At 43.0% G+C, this 18,055-nt stretch overlaps 1 protein-coding gene across 5 annotated transcripts in view; it reads left to right on the top strand.

The window, feature by feature from the left end:
• LOC102453557 (regucalcin-like) overlaps positions 1 to 15,384 on the top strand; it is a 28,965-nt gene extending 13,581 nt beyond the window's left edge. For 3 of the 5 annotated variants that reach the window (XM_075916082.2, XM_075916098.2, XM_089775366.1), the window contains exons 3-7: positions 1,575 to 1,757; positions 5,118 to 5,333; positions 7,693 to 7,824; positions 12,451 to 12,605; positions 14,087 to 15,376. In XM_075916082.2, the coding sequence (XP_075772197.1) occupies positions 1,575 to 1,757; positions 5,118 to 5,333; positions 7,693 to 7,824; positions 12,451 to 12,605; positions 14,087 to 14,137 (737 nt within the window). In that variant the 3' untranslated portion in view covers positions 14,138 to 15,376. Of the gene's footprint in view, positions 1 to 1,574; positions 1,758 to 5,117; positions 5,334 to 7,692; positions 7,825 to 12,450; positions 12,606 to 14,086 lie in introns of all 5 variants that reach the window. The other 2 variants (XM_089775367.1, XM_075916088.2) reach the window with 2 other exon arrangements.
• The last annotated feature ends 2,671 nt before the right edge of the window (positions 15,385 to 18,055 follow it).

Here is an 18,055-nt window from a genome sequence, read left to right as displayed (position 1 = left end):
AGTTTATAGCAGTGACTCTCAATCTTTCCAGACTACTATACCCCTTTCAGGAATCTGATTTGTATTGCGTACACCCAAGTTTCAACTCACTTAAAAACTACTTGTTTACAAAATCAGACATAAAACCACAAAAGTGTCACGGCATATTGTGGCTGAAAATTTGCTTCCTTCCTCATTTTATCTTATGAAATCTTAGTTTGTATTGACTTTGCTAGTGCTTTCCAGGTAGCCTATTGTAAAGCTATTTAGATGAGTTGATGTACCCCTAACCCTAGAAGACCTCTGCATACCTCTAGGGGGTGCAAGTACACCTGGTTGAGAATCACAGGTTCATGGCATTTTATGCTGTCCTTTTACTTTCAATTGAGACAAGTGAACTGCACTCCTAGGCTGTGTCTAGACTGGCAAGTTTTCCCGCAAAATCAGATGATTTTGCGGAAAAACTTGCCAGCTGTCTACACTGGCCATTTGAATTTCTGCAAGAACACTGACGATCTTACATGAGATCATCAGTGTTCTTGCAGAAATACTGTGCTACTCCTGCTTGGGCAAAAGCCCTCTTGCGCAAATCATTTGCGCAAGAGGGCCAGTGTAAACAGCACAGTACTGTTTTCCGCAAAAAAGCCCCGATCGCGAAAATGGCGATCGGGGCTTTTTTGCGGAAAACAGAAAACTTTTCCGCTAAAAGCATTTTCGGAAAATCATGCCAGTGTAGACATAGCCCTACAGTCATTGTTTAGCAATCCAACAAGACAGAGAATTATAGTTATCAAGGTGGAGGTCCCAAAAGCATGGCTTACTGGGTCTAAGTCCAAAGTCAGAAAGAAAGGCCACAGTTTTCCTGGCAGCTATAGATGATTTTTTTTCTGGCTGCTTGAGCTTTTAGAAATAGTGAGGATCCTGAAAGAAAACTGAGACTACAAGCTATGCTAATGATCACAATGGAAGGTAAAGTTATAGAGGTGGCAAGTTTTTCAGAGTCCCTCATTGAATTCAGCTGTTCTCCATCCAGGTACTGATCTCAGCCATGCCCTTAGGGAGCAAAGAAATGGCACTGCACATCTAGTGAGAAGGTGATGTCAGGAGGATATAGAGCAGGGGTTGGCAATCTTTTCAAACCAAAGAGCCAAACCACATCAAAATTCAGAACAAGTGGTCAACAAAGAGCTGTATAAGAATGTCCATTTGCATGACTGAAAATATATTATGTAATAGTATTGATAATTGACATAATGATTAATATAACATAAATGAAACATACTCACAGACTTTATTGAATGGGACTTCTGCTGCTGCGTTTTTTATTTGAAGTTTACATCATAACTGGTCAAATTCAGGTTCATGCATGCATTCAAGCTACATGAGTAATTACATGTTTTTAAAATTTTTAATTAATTTTTCATTTTAATTTAAAAAGTTGCATGTAGTTTTGGAATGACAAAAGAGCTATATTTGGTTCCATAATGAGCCATATTTGGCTTTAGAGCCATAGGTTGCAGATCCCTGATATAGAGCATATGAAATAACATGACCTGACATTCACTGAATTTTTCCTGTCCCCCTCCTCTTTGCAGATGCTCGTGTTGGCTCAGTGGCTCTTCGGAAGTGTGGGGGTTATGTCATTGCACTGGGAACCCGATTTGCCTTTTTAAACTGGGAAACGGAGTCAGTAACCAATATTGTTGAACTCGAACAGGATAAACCAAACAACAGGTTCAATGATGGGAAAGTGGATCCAAAGGGGAGGTTTTTTGCTGGTATGTTTGTTAGGCTTTTCACTCTGAATGAAAAAGGACTATTTCTAGTGTGTATTGTACTTTTATTCTCTGGGAACTTGATTCTTCAGCTGAACTTCACTCAGCAGTAAGTGAAGACACTACTGCAGAATCATGGAAGCAGAAAGTAGTGTTTAGATGCTTCTGATTGTGTGACAGATCAGGAGAACGTACTCACAGTTTAAAGTGAGGCTGAGCTGGATGTAGCAAGGACAGACACGCAGTCTGGCCTGTCTAGTAAGTGGCCTATGTTTTTCTTTGCTGGACATGTTTTTAATTGTGCCTCGCAAGCAAAAATACAGGCCTTTTACTAGACATGTAAAGAAGCCAGCGAAAGATTTGTATTGGTTGTTGGGTAAAATCTTGGGTCCTTTCATTGACTTCAGTGGAGTCAGGATTTCACTCTTTGGTTCCCCATTCCTTTGGGGCTTGTAGATCCAAAATGAAGGCCTGATTCTACAAATGCGTGCTATCGAACACAGCAATTAGTAGTGAGAGCAGATGCACAGAGTCGTGACTGTAATTTCTATACTTGGCAGTGTTTCCAGAATTAGGTTCTAATGTGTTATGTCAACTCTAGTTTGTCAGTTAATTACTCAATATTTGAAAACAATTGTTACTCTAATTTCAGAGTGGAGTTTACTGGGTTAAGTGTTGACATGTTGTTAACCTTGTTTTTATTTCCTTGTCTTGCTGCCTTGTTAGAAATGTGACAAAGAAATACTATTTTTGTATATATGCTGCTCATATCTATACATGACGAGTGGATGATCCTAACTTAAAATTTGTCTTGCATATTGCAAAACAAGTTTTTATGAAATTTAAGACCAATAGAAGCATTTCCACAAATTAAAAACAAATCTTAAATATTCCCAATAGGCATTAAAAACTCAATTATTGCAGCAACTTGAAAATGACTAAAAATATGACTCCTTTCCACACCAGCACTGCCACCAAAATCCCAAGCAAACAGTAAAACCGATTTTCACATTTCTAGTGGAGACATGCAAAAAGTAAACAAGTAAAAGGTCTTAAATGTTGACCTGTAAATTGGATTTATAAAAATCTTTCTTGTTTTCTGTCTTTATGTGTAAACCAGATAACAATATGATGTATGTTAACCCATGCATTTTAACAGTATATGAATGTTAAGCACAGATTCCCTTTAAGCATTAAAAGTAATCTGCAAACAGTGAGGAGCCTGAGTGCCACTTGCCTTGGGGTTTGCTTTAACTACCTGAAGGTTGTGGTAAAACTTCACCCTTCTCCTATATTACTATGATCTTCTCAGGACTGTATCTGGGCTTTAAACCGCATGAAACTAAAAATTGGTAGATTGGGATCACTTAGAAAGAAAGAACTGCTCTGACCTGATCCTTCTTCCTCCTTCCTTCAGTATGAGAGAACTTCTTCTCTTTGGCTGTGTCTAGACTGGTTAGTTTTTCCAGAAAATCAGCCACTTTTCTGGAAAAACTTGCCAGCTGTCTACACTGGCCGCTTGAATTTCCGCAAAAGCACTGACTTCCTACTGTAAGAAATCAGTGCACCTTGTGGAAATACTATTCTGCTCCCGTTCAGGCAAAAGTACCTTTTGCGCAAAGCTTTTGCGCTAAAGGGCCAGTGTAGACAGCTCAGATTTGTTTTCCGCAAAAAAGCCCTGATCGCAAAAATGGCGATTGGGGCTTTTTTGCAGAAAAGCGCGTCTAGATTGGCACGGATGCTTTTCTACAAAAAGTGCTTTTGCGGAAAAGCGTCCGTGCCAATCTAGACGCTCTGTTCTGAAAATGCTTTTAACGGAAAACTTTTCCATTAAAAGCATTTCCAGAAAACCATGCCAATCTAGATGCAGCCATCCTGTTCCTGGTGTGATTTTTTTTCTCCCCTTTCCTAAATTTAGCTGCTTTTTTCATAGGTCTTCACCTCATTTACAGGACCTGATTCTACTATCCCTCCATGCATGGAACCAGGGCTGGCCTTAGGGAAAATGGCACCCTGGGCAAACTTGTATTTTGGTGCCCTTGCCCTCCCAGGCATGGGCCCCCCATTTCCCTTGGCTGCCATGGGCTCCCCCCCCCAGACCACCATCCCATGTCCCCTTTGCCATTAACTCCTACATTGTGCCCTTTAACCCCATTTCACAACCTTCACTCCAACCTCTGCACTACTCTTCTACCTGCACCTCCAGCTCCAGCATTGAGTTGCCAGTGTGTCTCCCACACTGCCTACCTGCCCAGTATCACCCAACTCCATGTGCCCAGTAACACCCATTCCCAATGGCTCGTCACCCAAAGATCACCATAAATCCCTATGCCCAGTATCTTTCCACCCACAGACCTTCCACACTGCCCAGCACCCCCAAAACTGCCCACCACCCTATGTTTCTGAGGGAATTTAGCACCAAAAAAATTATTCTGTGCACAATATTTTAAAATTCTGCACATTTTATTGTCAATAAGTAGATGTGGAGGCTCCAGCATGGGAGTAGCAAGTGTAGCCAGGTTGTGTGTGTATCTCTCTCCTCCAGCCCATGGCTGCTGTTGATTTCTGCTGGGGGAGAGAAGAGTGGTTTCTTGGTACCTGGACTTAAATTTCAGAGCAGAGGGAGACACAGTGAAAAGGAAGTTAGAGAGCCTGCAGGGAGTTGTGGGTGGGGCAGGGGCAAGGCATGCAGGCAGAAGAACAAGGGGAGGGGGCAGGTGCAGCATATGGAGCAAGTTGGAAGAGCTGCTGTCCCCCAGGGGCACCAGACTGCTCCCCAGGCAGCCCGAGCACATTCACTTCTAGCTCACTGAGCCAGACAATGCCCCTTCTCCTTTCCCTTCTCAGCCCCATTACTGTTGCAGCCATCTCCAGCCTGGTACCCTCCCCCCATACACACAGTGTTCCCTGAAGTCCCTGTGCCTTGCTCTACTCCTTGAGCTGGGCTCCCTCTCTCCCAGCCTTGCCTGGCCCCCACCTGCTCACTCATATGCCACAAACTTTTGCTCCTGGCAGAGAGGGACACTGTTGCAGCTCTAAGCTTCCCAGGAGGGAGGGGTAGGGTGAAACTGGAGCCCTCAGCTGGCCAGAGGGGAGGGGAAAGAGAAAAGCTTGCTGGTTGGCAGGAAAAGGGAGCCAAAGCGGAGCAGCGGGGTCCGAGCCATTTGTGGTGCCCCCCAGCTGCAGTGCCCCGGGCCTAAGCCCAGATCACGCAGCCCAAAGGCCAGCCTTGCATGGAACATCTGATGAGTTCAGTGGGAACTCCATATACTCTAAGGAGAACATGAGGAGGTCATTATTGTTGTTACCAGGAAGAGTCTCCAGGATGCTGCATTCCAGCCACTGATCCCATTATCTTTCTAGGTACCATGGCTGAGGAGACAGAACCTGGTGTGCGAGCAAGACGCCAAGGTGCCCTCTACACACTCTTTCCGGATTATTCTGTAGTGAAGCAATTAGACCAGCTGGACATCTCTAATGGATTGGATTGGTCACTAGATCACAGAACCTTCTTTCATATTGATAGCCTAGCATACGCTGTCCAGGCCTTTGACTATAATGTGCACACAGGAAAAATCGGTACAGATGCTTTTCTTAAATCAGTTTTTACATCAATGTAGTTTGACTATCTGCACAAAGAGACAGGTGTATATTTGGCCATGACATAGATGACAAATTTCTAATGCTCTATTCACAAATTGTCAGTGAACAAAGGAAATCACAATTTATGAACCAACATTATTTGGTAAACATTTCTTGGATTAAAGGTTGTTCATGAACAGTTCATTGTGAGAGTTCAGAAATGGAACTGTTTTGATTGGATAGCTAGGTGTATTGCCAAGAGGCAATGGTTCTTCCTTTAAGGGATTTAGAGGCAATAAGCACACAAATTGGGTGAAGGCTTAAAGATTTTACTAAGCAAATATTAAGGTAAAATACAATGCTTAATATTAGAGTAAAATACAATGAAACAAATCTTAGAATAAAATACAATACTTATTAAGCCTAAGCAAATCTTAGAATCAAATGCAATTCCTATGTCCCTTCTGCTGCCAGGAACCCCCTGAAGAAGGACAGCGGATGGATCCCAGAGGCCAGTGCGTAGCACCTTCTGCAGCTTTGGTCTACGCCAAGGTTCTAATGTTAGGAATATTCCCGGTCTTTATATACTGTTGGATCTACAGTAATCACACCTGTTATTCTGAGAACCTAACAAGATCATTGATACATTGCATATTTTCCCACATCCAATAATTAGCTTGTTGATACTTAGCATATTTTCCCAGGCCAAATAATTAGCATTATCAGGTGGGAAACATCCAGCAAAGATATCAATGTGATCTTCCCAAGCCCTCCTGCTCTTCCATACCAGGTGCATGACCTTGGGACCTGTCCCAGAGCTTGTTGAAAGTCAACAGTGCATTCCTACACTGTACCATCTTGAGCAAACAGCTCACTCTGTGAGAACAACAAAAGAATAATAAGAAGCAAAAAGCACAAATGGCTGCCTAGAGCATCCAGGCCTGTAAGAAAATGCAGGCACAAAAGGAACGATTGTGGTACATCACCTAATTTCCCCAACCTCACAATCGTCTTCCACATTTTCGCTACACCAGGTCAAGTTAAGAGCGGATGTTAAGAGTGCACAAAGGAAGCACAATCACAATGAACTGTATCAGTCCTACAAAATCCATAAACAGTGCTATACATTCTTGAGTGTCATCTACTGGCACACTTTCTGTTAACTCTCACAAGATTGTACTTTATGTTTCTCTTCCTTGATTTGCAGACGCATATTTTTAAAATCAGACTTCCAGTATGAATGCTCACAAATGTAAATTTAAAGTTTTTCACAGACGTTCTGTAGCATTCATGCAAAATCCACAATCTGAGCAAATATTTCTTGCTTACTACAGTCTTTGCAGAAAGAAGACTGGAATGTGAGTACAACTGGCACAAATTCATTTAAAAACTTAAACAGACATTCAGTGAAATGTTTTTGGCCCATCTAGTATAGCAGCAATTCTACTGAGACTAGTTATCTCATGTCAGTTTTGATTCAAATAACAGAACTGGTTCCCTTTACACTCTAATTGGTGCAGAGTTTAGGCATGTATAAACAAAATATTTAGCAGTAGAATAAAAATGCCCTGGTAGACTTCCTTTGCTTATTTCTATAAATTTCTGGTGAGAAGATTTTTCTATGACACCTATCTTTCCAAAAATATAAAAAAACCTCCTTTCATACTGCTTTTATACTGGTGAATCTCCATTATGGTTGCAAACTAGGGTTCTGATCTTACATTGTCATCAGGAGTACTGTTGCTATTGGGAGACTTCAGTGCATCATTGGGACTCCAGGTGTGCACAGAATACTACATTGGATTGTGGTTTGGCATTTAATTATCGGTGTCTAATTTTGAAAATTATGTTCTTGGTGTCCAAAACCCAATTAAAATAATAAGTTTTTAGCTGATCAACAAGAAGCCAGTTTCTCTTTGTATTAAAATGACTTTTTGCTCTTTGTCTGGGAAACATTATGTATTACCTACATTTAAATTAAATAGTTCTGTGGTTTGCATATGAAAAACCCACACAGGCAGATTGTCATAAACTGGCCTAGGGCTAATATATCGAACAATATCGATAGAACAGATTCTACAGTAACAAAGATCTGAACTCCTCACTTGGTAAAAGCACGTCAGTTATAACCTCAGATAGCAGCTCTAGTGGGGTTCAGTCGAACTATGTCCTGTCATCCATCTCTAGGCATCTGTGCACAAGTCAAGTTTTTGTTGAAGGCTTTTGTCACAAAATGAGATGATTTGCCCACAAAATAAGGACATTGAAGGGACTGTGGAAGTTCTTAAATGAATTTGTTAACTTAGGATATGGGACAGTGTCACTCTCCGTGCTGATTTCATAATTCCTTTTACAGATGGCTGTAAAGTTTTGTACCAATTAGAAAAGGAGGAGCAAATGCCTGATGGAATGTGTATTGATACAGAAGGGAAACTTTGGGTGGCCTGCATTGATGGAGGGAGAGTGATCCGTTTAGACCCTGAGACAGGTAAGCCCTCACAAAGATGAACTGGAGTTTTGTATTAAAGGATCCAATGTCAGGACAGGAATCACCTGTGCCACATGTATTGCTTGAGGAAGGCGGCCTCTGTCTATCGAGTTTGGCTTTTGTGTTAAAGGTTCTGTTTGTGGCCTACTCTGATAACAGCTCACTTCCCCTTGGGATTAGGCACAAGAAACTGGCAACAAATATGAACTCATAAACATAGGGTACACATCCAGAAATTAAACCCATTAGCTTCCTTCGAATCCCTCCTTTGCCATGATGCCTGCAAAAAAACTTGGCAATGGATAGACTGCTGGTGTGCTGAGTCCACAGCCTATCATGCTGACCAGTATTGTCTTATTTCTTCCTTGTACTCCCTGCTCTGTCTCCATCTGGTGTCTCTTGCCTTATACTGTGTGCAATTCTAGTCACCTAATCTCAAAAAAACATATTCATATTAGAAGAGTTACAGAAAAGGGGAACAAAAATGGCTAGGGGGTATAGAACAGCTTCTATATGAGGAGAGATTCAAAAGAGTGGGACTGTTCAGCTTGGAAAAGAGAAGACTGAGCATGGTTATGATCGAGGTCTATAAAGTCATGAATGGTGGGGAAAGTGAACAAGAAAGAATTATTTACTCCTTAACATAACACGAGAACAGGAGTCACTCAATGAAATTAATAGGCATCAGGTTTATAACACACAAAAGGAAGTATTCACATAATGCACAGCCAACCTGCAGAACTTTTTGCTACAGGGTGTTGTGATGGCTAGAAGAATAACTGGGTTCAAAAAGAATTAGGCAAGTTCATGGAGAATAGTTCTATCAATGGCTATAACTTCAGGTGGTCAGGGTTACAGCCCAATGCTTTGGGGCTACATCTACACTGCAGGCTTCTTGCGCAAGAACGGCCTTCTTGTGCAAAAACTTGCGGAGCGTCTACACTGCACATGCGTTCTTGCGCAAGTAAATTTACAGTAAAGCATCAGAACAGAGGGCTTCTTGCACAAGAGTTATTTCTCTCCCCACATGGAATAAGCCTTCTTGTGCAAGAAGATGGGAATCTGAATAATTATCCTGATTTAGCAAAGGTCTTCTGCATGTGCTTAAAGTTAAGCAAGTACTTAAGTGCCTTGCTAAATTAGGATCAAAGCAATTGGATTTGTAAATGTTACTTTTCATGAGAAATGTTGGTAATTGAACCTTAATTATCTGTGAGTGGCACAGGAGTTTTGTAATAGCTTTCCAGAGACCAATGGAAAACTGTGACATCACGAAGCAGGTTGAAAAGGTGACAGTGAAACTTGGCTCCAAGGAAAACAAATTTAGAATTGAGCAGCTGATGATGGTGGGATATTGTGAAGAGTTTTAAATGGTTGGTGTTACTTTACTCCAGGGCTACGTCTAGACTGGCATGATTTTCCAGAAATGCTTTTAACGGAAAAGTTTCCGTTTAAAGCATTTTCGGAAAAGAGCGTCTAGATTGGCACGGACGCTCTTCCGCAAAAGCACTTTTAGCCATTTTAGCCATTGGGGCTTTTTTGCGCAAAACAGTACTGTACTGTCTACACTGGCCCTCTTGCGCAAATGATTTGCGCAAGAGGGCTTTTGCCTGAACGGGAGCAGCATAGTATTTCCGCAAGAACACTGACAATCTTACATGAGATCTTGCAGAAATTCAAGTGGCCAGTGTAGACAGCTGGCAAGTTTTTCTGCAAAAGCAGCTGATTTTGTGGAAAAACTGGCCAGTCTAGACACAGCTCAGGAGTTTGAAGAGATTATCTACATGAATTGAAGTTTGGGATGAATGCTCTCCATCTGTCCCACAGTTACTGTTTGTCACTCTGGTACAATCCACCACCCTTCTCTCTCCTCACAGTCCAAGTCTTTCCTGAAAATTCACAGGAAGGGAATAAAATCAAACCTTAAAGAAAAAAGTTTGTTACACTTTTTCTAGGCTTCCCTGAGCAATCCTCTCTTCTTTCTGCTTATTAGATGGTAAACCATTCAAGGCAGGGACTGTAGCTATCTTAGAAATCACTGGACTTTAGGAATCTAAATACCTTTATGGATCTGGGCCCTTGTGAGAACATTGCCAGCACTTAATAATAGTTGCTATCACTACTAATTGGATACTGAGGCTTTAATTATGAGTTAAACATTCTGGACCAAGCCCTCAGCTGGTATAAACTGGCTTATTGGCACTTCTCCACTAATTTCTGAGTGCTATATTGATTTACACCAGCTGAGAATCCTGATTCCATGTGTTTGATTACTTGCCAGTATAACTGTTTTTCTCTATTAGCATTCCACACCGTGATAAAACCCCCCACTGCTAACCTAGATCAGCTGACTTGAGCTTCAGGGGCTTGGCTCTGGGATTGAAAAACTGCTGTGTAGACATTTGGACTTGGCCTGGAGCCCAAGTTCTGGGACCTTGAGAGTTTAGAGGGTTCCAGGGCTCAGGTTCCAGTCTACACAGCAATTTTTAGTCCTGGATCCCAAGTCTGCTGGCCAGGCTGTGATACTTTTATCTCTGAGTAGATATACCCTTGGTGATATAATGCAGTGTTAAGAAAAAACAGAAACATTTAGCCAAAGTCAGAAATGATGCATGTAATTAGATTTCAGTAATCTGGCACAATCTATATGCCAGGAGGAGGAGAGGGAGAGCAGAGCGATGAGGTTGTTGCAGGAAAGGCAACCAGCAGAAGATGCTAAGAAGTTGTGAGAAAAAGGATTCACTGCCTTTATTTTTTGTTTGTTGAGCCTCTTAATACAAGCTCCACCTTTCCAGCCCTTTCGCAAGTAAGTTACGCTCACTCACTCATGCTGATTTACTGATGTGTAATATCCTCCTCCCATTTATGTCCCCTCTGAATCCGACCCAAAGGCTATGTCTACACTGGCGGGTTGTTGCGCCAGAAGTATGCAAATGAGGCTAATCGTGGAATATTGCTGAGCCTCATTTGCATATCTAATGAGCCACCATTTTTGCAGAAGAGGCTCTTGCACTATAAGGAGCTGTCTATACTACCCCTTCTTGTGCAAGAAAAACCCTCTTGTGCAATGTTGCTACGCTGGTTGTTTTCAGGAATAACGGCATTGCGCAAGAGGGTTTTTCTTGTGCAAGAAGGGGCAGTATAGACAGCTCCTTATAGTGCAAGAGCCTCTTCCGCAAAAATCGTGGCTCATTAGGTATGCAAATGAAGCTTGGCAATATTCCACGCTTAGCCTCATTTGCATACTTTTGGCGCAATAACCCGCCAGTGTAGACATAGCCAAAGTGTCCAGTGTTGGGTGCTTTGTAGTACAGTCCACTATGTTTGCCTGTTAAACCTGCAATTTAAGAATCTCTTTAGTGCTGAAATGTCTCCAGGATGCGCTGTTTCAGAACTAGACTTCAGTGGGCATGTGGCCTGCCTGTTACTGATCACGCAGGGGGGCTGTGTCTAGACTGGCCACTTTTTCCGGAAAAGCAACTGCTTTTCCGGAAAAACTTGCCAGCTGTGTACACTGGCCGCTTGAATTTCCGCAAAAGCACTGATGATCTCATGTAAGATTGTCAGTGCTTTTGCGGAAATACTATGCTGCTCCCGTTCGGGCAAAAGTCTTTTTCCGAAAAACTTTTGCGCAAAAGGGCCAGTGTAGACAGCAGAGATTTGTTTTCTGCAAAAAAGCCCTGATCGTGAAAATGGCGATCGGGGCTTTTTTGCGGAAAAGTGTGTCTAGATTGGCCACGGATGCTTTTCCACAAAAAGTGCTTTTGCGGAAAAGTGTCCTGCCAATCTAGACGCGCTTTTCCAAAAATGCTTTTAATGGAAAACTTTTGTGATAAAAGCATTTGTGGAAAATCATGCCAGTCTAGCCGTAGCCGTAGTGTTGCCTGTATTTGAAAAAGGAACTGGATCAGTGTACAGGTTGGCCTTCCCTGGTCTGGCACCCTCGGGACCTTAGTGGCCCTGAATCAGGGAGTTTGACGGACCAGAGGTGTCCAAGCTCCCCTGTTGGCCATCAGTCATGCTGTGGGCTCCACCCTGTCCGGCAGAGTTCAAGGCCACTGGAACCCTCCCAGCCCCCCTAGCTGCTGGCTTGATTGGGGTTCCCCTGCAGCTGGTCCGGCTGGGAGCTTCACGGCCACTGCCACTAGCCCCTGTGCTGTTGGTCTGGCCTGGGGCTTCCCAGCCACTGCTGGCTCCTCTGTAGCCAGTCTGGCCTTGGGCTTCCCACTCACAGCCAGTGCCCCTGGCACTGGCCCCACTGCAGTGTATCTGCCAGCTCCCCTGCCGCTGGACTCCCAGCAGGCCCCATTCCCAACCACTGGGACTCTCTGGCCAGCAACATCTGTCGTCCTTTTGGGACCACAGATGTTGTCAGACCAGAGAGTCCCAGATTTTGGAGGTGCAACCTGTAGTAAAATGTAGGAGGTGGTGCCTTTGAACCAATTCAGCACAATTCTCTACAACTGTCCTTACAGAAACTGCTTCTTTCTGATGGGGGAAACACTCTATTCATATTGTAAAAGGCTCAGTCTGAGAATCACAGAGGCTGTCCAGTTGGTTAATAGCAAATTACTTGCTATATTTTCCTCAGAAAGTTTGAATCAAGTAACCATTAATTTCCTCTAGGGAAAAGAATCCAGACTGTGATGCTGCCTGCTTCAAGGATCACCTCCTGCTGCTTTGGTGGAAAAGATTATTCAGAAATGTATGTGACTTCTGCTTATGATGGGCTAGACCAGGCAGCTTTGGCAAAGGAACCTCGGGCAGGGGAGATTTTCAAGGTGATTGGATTTTGTTTCTTTCATTTGAAAGATTAAACATTCCAGGTTGGTTAGTAGTACAGTAGTTCAAATCTGGCAGCTCTGGCCAAGATTGAAATGTACCCTTGATCTTCATATTTCTGGACTTTTTATGTCCTTTATAGTTGTTTGTTCAACCTTTTGGCCCTTATTTCTTTTTTTGTGTTATATCAGTTTTACAAACATCACTGTTCTTTGCCCTATTGTACTGTCTTATATTTTGTTAGTTCTCTCACTTTGAACTGTGACAGATTATCTACATTTTTTCAAGACAACTAATTATCTTTTATTAAAACACAATGACAATGGGGAAAAATGGATTAAGAAATGTAATAGGGACACATAAATACCTAAGACTGATGGTTTGTAGAACAGGTAGGGTTGCCAGGTGTCTGGTATTGAACTGGACAGTTTGGTATTTTCGCCTCCTATCCGGTAACAAAAAAATTCAGAAAATACCAGACACCTAAAATGTCTGGTATTTTCTGATTTTTTTCCCGGCCAGGAGGTGAAAATTCTGGGCTGTCCAGCTCAATATGAAGGCAGCCTGGCAACCCTAGTGTTTACCGAGGAGCTGTCCAGCCTGGCGCAGGGAGGAAAGATGGTGGATGGCCACTGGTAGCCTGTTAGGGCCAAAAAGCGTCACTATGCGTTTCTTAAAGGGGCCTTCTTTTTTGGGGGAGGGTCGGTATTTTTTCTAAAGCCATCTGGCAACCCTAAGAACAGAATTACTGAATTGTATTTTGTTATCTGGAATCAACCTTAGGATTTTGTACTGCTTCCAATCACTGTGATATCTGTTCACCTTGGCTACGTCTAGACTGCCATGTTTTTCTGCAAATGCTTTTAACAGAAAAGTTTTTCCGTTAAAAGTATTTGCGGAAAAGAGCGTCTAGATTGGTACGGACGCTTTTCCGCAAAAATGCTTTTTGCGGAAAAGTGTCCGTGCCAATCTAGACGCAGTTTTGTGCAAGAAAGCCCCGATCGCCATTTTCGCCATCAGGGTTTTTTTGCACAAAACAGTTTTTAGCTTTCGACACTGGCCCTCTTGTGCAAAAACATTTCCGGAAAAGGGCTTTTGCCCGAACGGGAACGTCAAAGCATTTGCGCAAGAAGCACTGATTTCAGACAGTAGAACGTCAGTGCTTTTGCGCAAAATCAAGCGGCCAGTGTAGACAGCTGGCAAGCTTTTGCGCAAAAGCAATTGCTTTTGCGGAAAAACTTGCCAGTTTAGACACAGCCCTTTTGTATAAAATCTATTTGCAATTGACAGTCCCTAATGAACTTAGTGGAGTCATTTGGTTCTTTTCCCTTTTCAGATTATAGTGAGCTGTAGCTGGGTTCTTTTTAGGTATGTTAGAAGGCTAATAAATTACAATGTGTGTGTTCTGATTGTGTGAGATATGTCTGCTTCCAAAGCAATCAATTAAAGACTGACGTTGTTGTTGTTGTTTTTTAAACAGATAACAGGCCTGGGTGTGAAAGGAATCCCACAATATTCATACATTGCTTAAATATTAATACTTTATTGCAAACAAAATAAATGCATGGCCAACGCAGGAGCAATTTTGAACAGGAACTGCTTATTGAATTGCAAACCTATCTATCTGAAGATTTTTCTATGCACCTTTTGAACCTTCATTTTCTGAAACTTAAAACTAATTTTTTCTTCTCCATGTTTGGATCTACAGCCTGATACCAAAATGAAATTTTAGCAGAAGCAGATAAATGAGGTTACTTTAGAACTGAAAACAATTTTTCAAAATGTGTAGACTTTTAAAATTTCTTATGCTCTTGCATAAGCCTTCTTTATTGTTTACTCAGCATTTCTATCTTTTAAAAATTGTTATGACCAGTTCTATTCTGGCCTACTTGTGTAGTTCTGAAGACAGAATTTTATTTTTATTTTCATGCTACTGTACAATGATATAACTGTAATGAGACATGCTCTGATTTGTGTCACTCTTTCAAAAGTGCTGACTGGAACCAGGTTGTTCTTCTGACTTTTGATTTCTCAGTATGGGTCTATTTTTAGCAGTCACCCTTCTCCACTTTTAGTTATTTTGCCCCACTGACCCTTTTCTCCTTTCTTTATCTTCATTTCTCTCTTGTCTTTTTAGTTTAGGCCAAATTCTATGCAGGTGAAAATAAATTATGATCATGTTACAAAGTGTTTTGAAAATGTTCTTTTGAAACAAAAATTATCCTGGGAATGCTGTATGTATGTGTGTTCACATTTACTCAGGCCTGTGATACAGGCTTGTCCTTCGCTCCTGTTGCAGATGTGGCATTTCTTTCCCTCCACTGCTTTGTGTCTGTTCCTTCAACTCCCATCCTTCTCTCTTTCTATTAATTTAACTCTTTTATAATTCCCCTGGGTATCTGCAAAGGAGCCTCATCAGATTGTATATCAGGTTTGCAGTTCTTGACCTTGTCTACAAGGCTCTATACCTCTGTGCACATCTCTCATTGCACTTCCCCGTCTCTGTACTCTCCTAAACTCAGATTTTTCCATTTGTCTCCTCACACAAACATCACTGTACCTTAATTCCATGCCACCGCCTGTGCCTGGAATACTCTCCTAAGAATCTGACCTCATTAAAATCCCTGCTAAAATCTTATCTCGGCCACAAGGCATAAAGAAGAGAGAAGAATAATTGTTGTAACATGTCTACTTCAAGTACCTGAGTCATACCATGATCTTATTTAATGCTGTTCAACCTGCTCCTACTCCATAGTTGTTTCTCACCCTTACTTGTTATATTACTTAATTGTAGGTTGTAAGATCCTTGAGACAAGAACCTTGTTTAGTGAAATGTCCCTGTGAGGTAACTGGGTACCATACAAAGAATAAATAACCATTCCCACAGTCCGTCTCTCAGAGCATACCTACACTAGGAAATTATTTCAAAATAACTTAGTTTGAAAACAGTAACTTCCAAATAACAATTTCAAAATGAATCATAGAACACTAGAACTGGAAGGGACCTCAAGAGATCATCAAGTTCAGTCCTCTGCTCTCACAGCAGGACCAAGCACCATCTAGATTGGGATGGGCAATAATTTTTGAGTGGAGGCTACTTCAAAATTTTGAAGTGGTCGCGGCCCTCCCTGGAAAGGGAGAAGGGCAGGAGCCTCTGGCAGAAGGGGTGGAGCCTTTAAATAGCAGCTTTTAAAGGGCTCGTATCTCCCCTGAGGCTCCCAGGCATCATATTAGGAGGGGATGGGAGCGGCAAACCCTTTTAATTCCTGCTATTTAAAGGGCTCACTGCTCCTGACTGTGCTGCTAACGGGTTGCCTTCTATTTAAAGGGCTTGCACCTTCCCTGGGGCTGCTGCCTGACAGCCATGGTGAAGGTCTTAGGCCTTTAAATAGAAGCAGCTGAAAGGGTTCGTGCAGCTTCGAATCCCAGGCAACACACTAGAGCAGTGGTCCCCAACCTTTCATGGCTGCCAGGCATCCGGGGGCGGGGCCGCTCACGCACCGCATGCCTGGGTGTGGGGTCGCCCATGTGTCCTGCGCCCGGGGCCAGCACTGCGCATGTGCCATGCACCCGGGACAGGGACTACCCGTGAGCCCTGGGCTGGCACTGTGCATGTGCCGTGCGCCCGGGGCAGGGGCTGCCCACGTGCCCTGAGCCCAGGGCCAGCATCACGCATGTGCCGCGTGCCCGGGGCAGTGGCCGCCCATGCGCCACACACCCGGGGCTGGCACCACGCATGTGCCGAGTGCCGGGGGCGGGGCCAGCCCAGATGTTTCGGAGGGCGCACATAAATGCCCCAGCGGGCGCCATGGCGCCCGTGGGCACTGCACTGGGGACCACTGCACTAGGGGGTGGGGCCTGGAACAGCCTTGTGGGCTAGATCAAAGCCCTGGGTGGGCCGGATCCAGCCCACTGAGTGGCTTTTTCCCAACTCTGATCTAAATCATCCCTGATAAATGTTTATCTAACCTGCTCTTAAATATCTCCAGTGATGGCGATTCCACAACCAAACCCCCCACCCCCACCCCGGGCAGTTTATTTTAGTGTTTAACCAGCCTGACAGTTAAGAAGTTTTTCCTAATGTCCAACCTAAACCTCCCTTGCTGCAGTTTGAGCCCATGACTTCTTGTCCTATCATCAGAGGCCAAGGAGAACAATGTTTCTCCTTCCTCCTTGTGACAACCATTTAGATACCTCAAAATTGCTATCATGTCCCCTCTCAGTCTTCTCTTTTCCAAACTAAACAAGCCCAGTTCCTTCAGCCTTGCCTCATGGCTCATGTTTTCTAGACTGCTAGAAATAAGCATTATTCCTAATGAATAAGCGGGAGTTGTTATTTCAAAGTAAACTGCCCATTATTTCAAAATAACAGGCTTGGTAGTATGGATGCTCCACTTGTGGATGCTTTAGGGGAGTTATTTTGAAATAACTTCCTAGTGTAGACCAGGGCCCAGACTGCTACTTACCACAGAAAGTAAGGTGGGGAACTGGGAAACTTAGCACCAAGAGTTTGGGGCGTGGGGATAGGATCAGAGAAGGTCTCTTTCATACTGGAAAGACTTTGAATCAGATTTTTTTTCCCCTTTTTGCTCCTGGATGAGAGAGTCTGCTGGATTCTGCACCCAGTGATGGCTATCAAAAGCCAGGGATGACTGAGCAGTGGATTTCGCTTTCCATGCAGGCACAGGCAAAGGCTCATCCCTCAGCCCGGCTGTAGTGAGCAGGGCACGTGTACAACAGCAGCATGAGGGAACAATGTGTTTCCATTGCTGGGATTGCCAAAGGAGGGAATGGGGAACTAGAGCACATTCAGTTAGCCATGTGAAGAAAATCAGTCAGCTGACTAGCCTGGCAGCTTTGTGTCCAGGCCCTGGTGAGGGTGAATTACAAACACTTGATTAAGCTATTGTATCATTTTGCCATTCTCAAATGGACATCAAAATGTCATGTTGTAATAATTCATTACATGTGGCACAGATATTGAAGTGATGTTCAAAGTATGATGTAAAATTATGTGAGTTGTGTAGCAATGCAGCTGATTGGCCTTTTTTGTCAAGCACTATTTCAAAGCGCTCTCTCTCAAAAATCAAAGCACGATGGTACAATAATCAATACTCACTGTATTACATTCGTTCAAAGCCAATGATTACTGGATGAAACCATGTCTTGCTCTCCACAGGTCTTATTTGTTGTGAAAGAATTTTGATGGTTTTTCCCAGGCACTGCAATAGGGTAGCATTAGCCAAGAGCTCACAGAAGTCCATAAATTGTGAATCACATCCCAGGAGAATAGGGCTGGTAAAATGAACCCAGGAAAATTCTGGCAGTTGGAATACTGTAATACAAATAATAGCAACCCAAAGGATTCTCTTGAACCTTCTTGACATCAGATGGCTTTCTACATGCTCCATCCAGGAGAAGACCTTATTACTCTCTCTTCCACAATGAC

Source organism: Pelodiscus sinensis, chromosome 1 (genome assembly GCF_052426305.1).
Source record: "Pelodiscus sinensis isolate ZL-2025 chromosome 1, ASM5242630v1, whole genome shotgun sequence".
NCBI classification, from domain to species: domain Eukaryota; kingdom Metazoa; phylum Chordata; order Testudines; family Trionychidae; genus Pelodiscus; species Pelodiscus sinensis.
The sequence above is the reverse complement of the archived record's forward strand: the minus strand, read 5'-3'. Positions and strand labels throughout refer to the sequence as shown.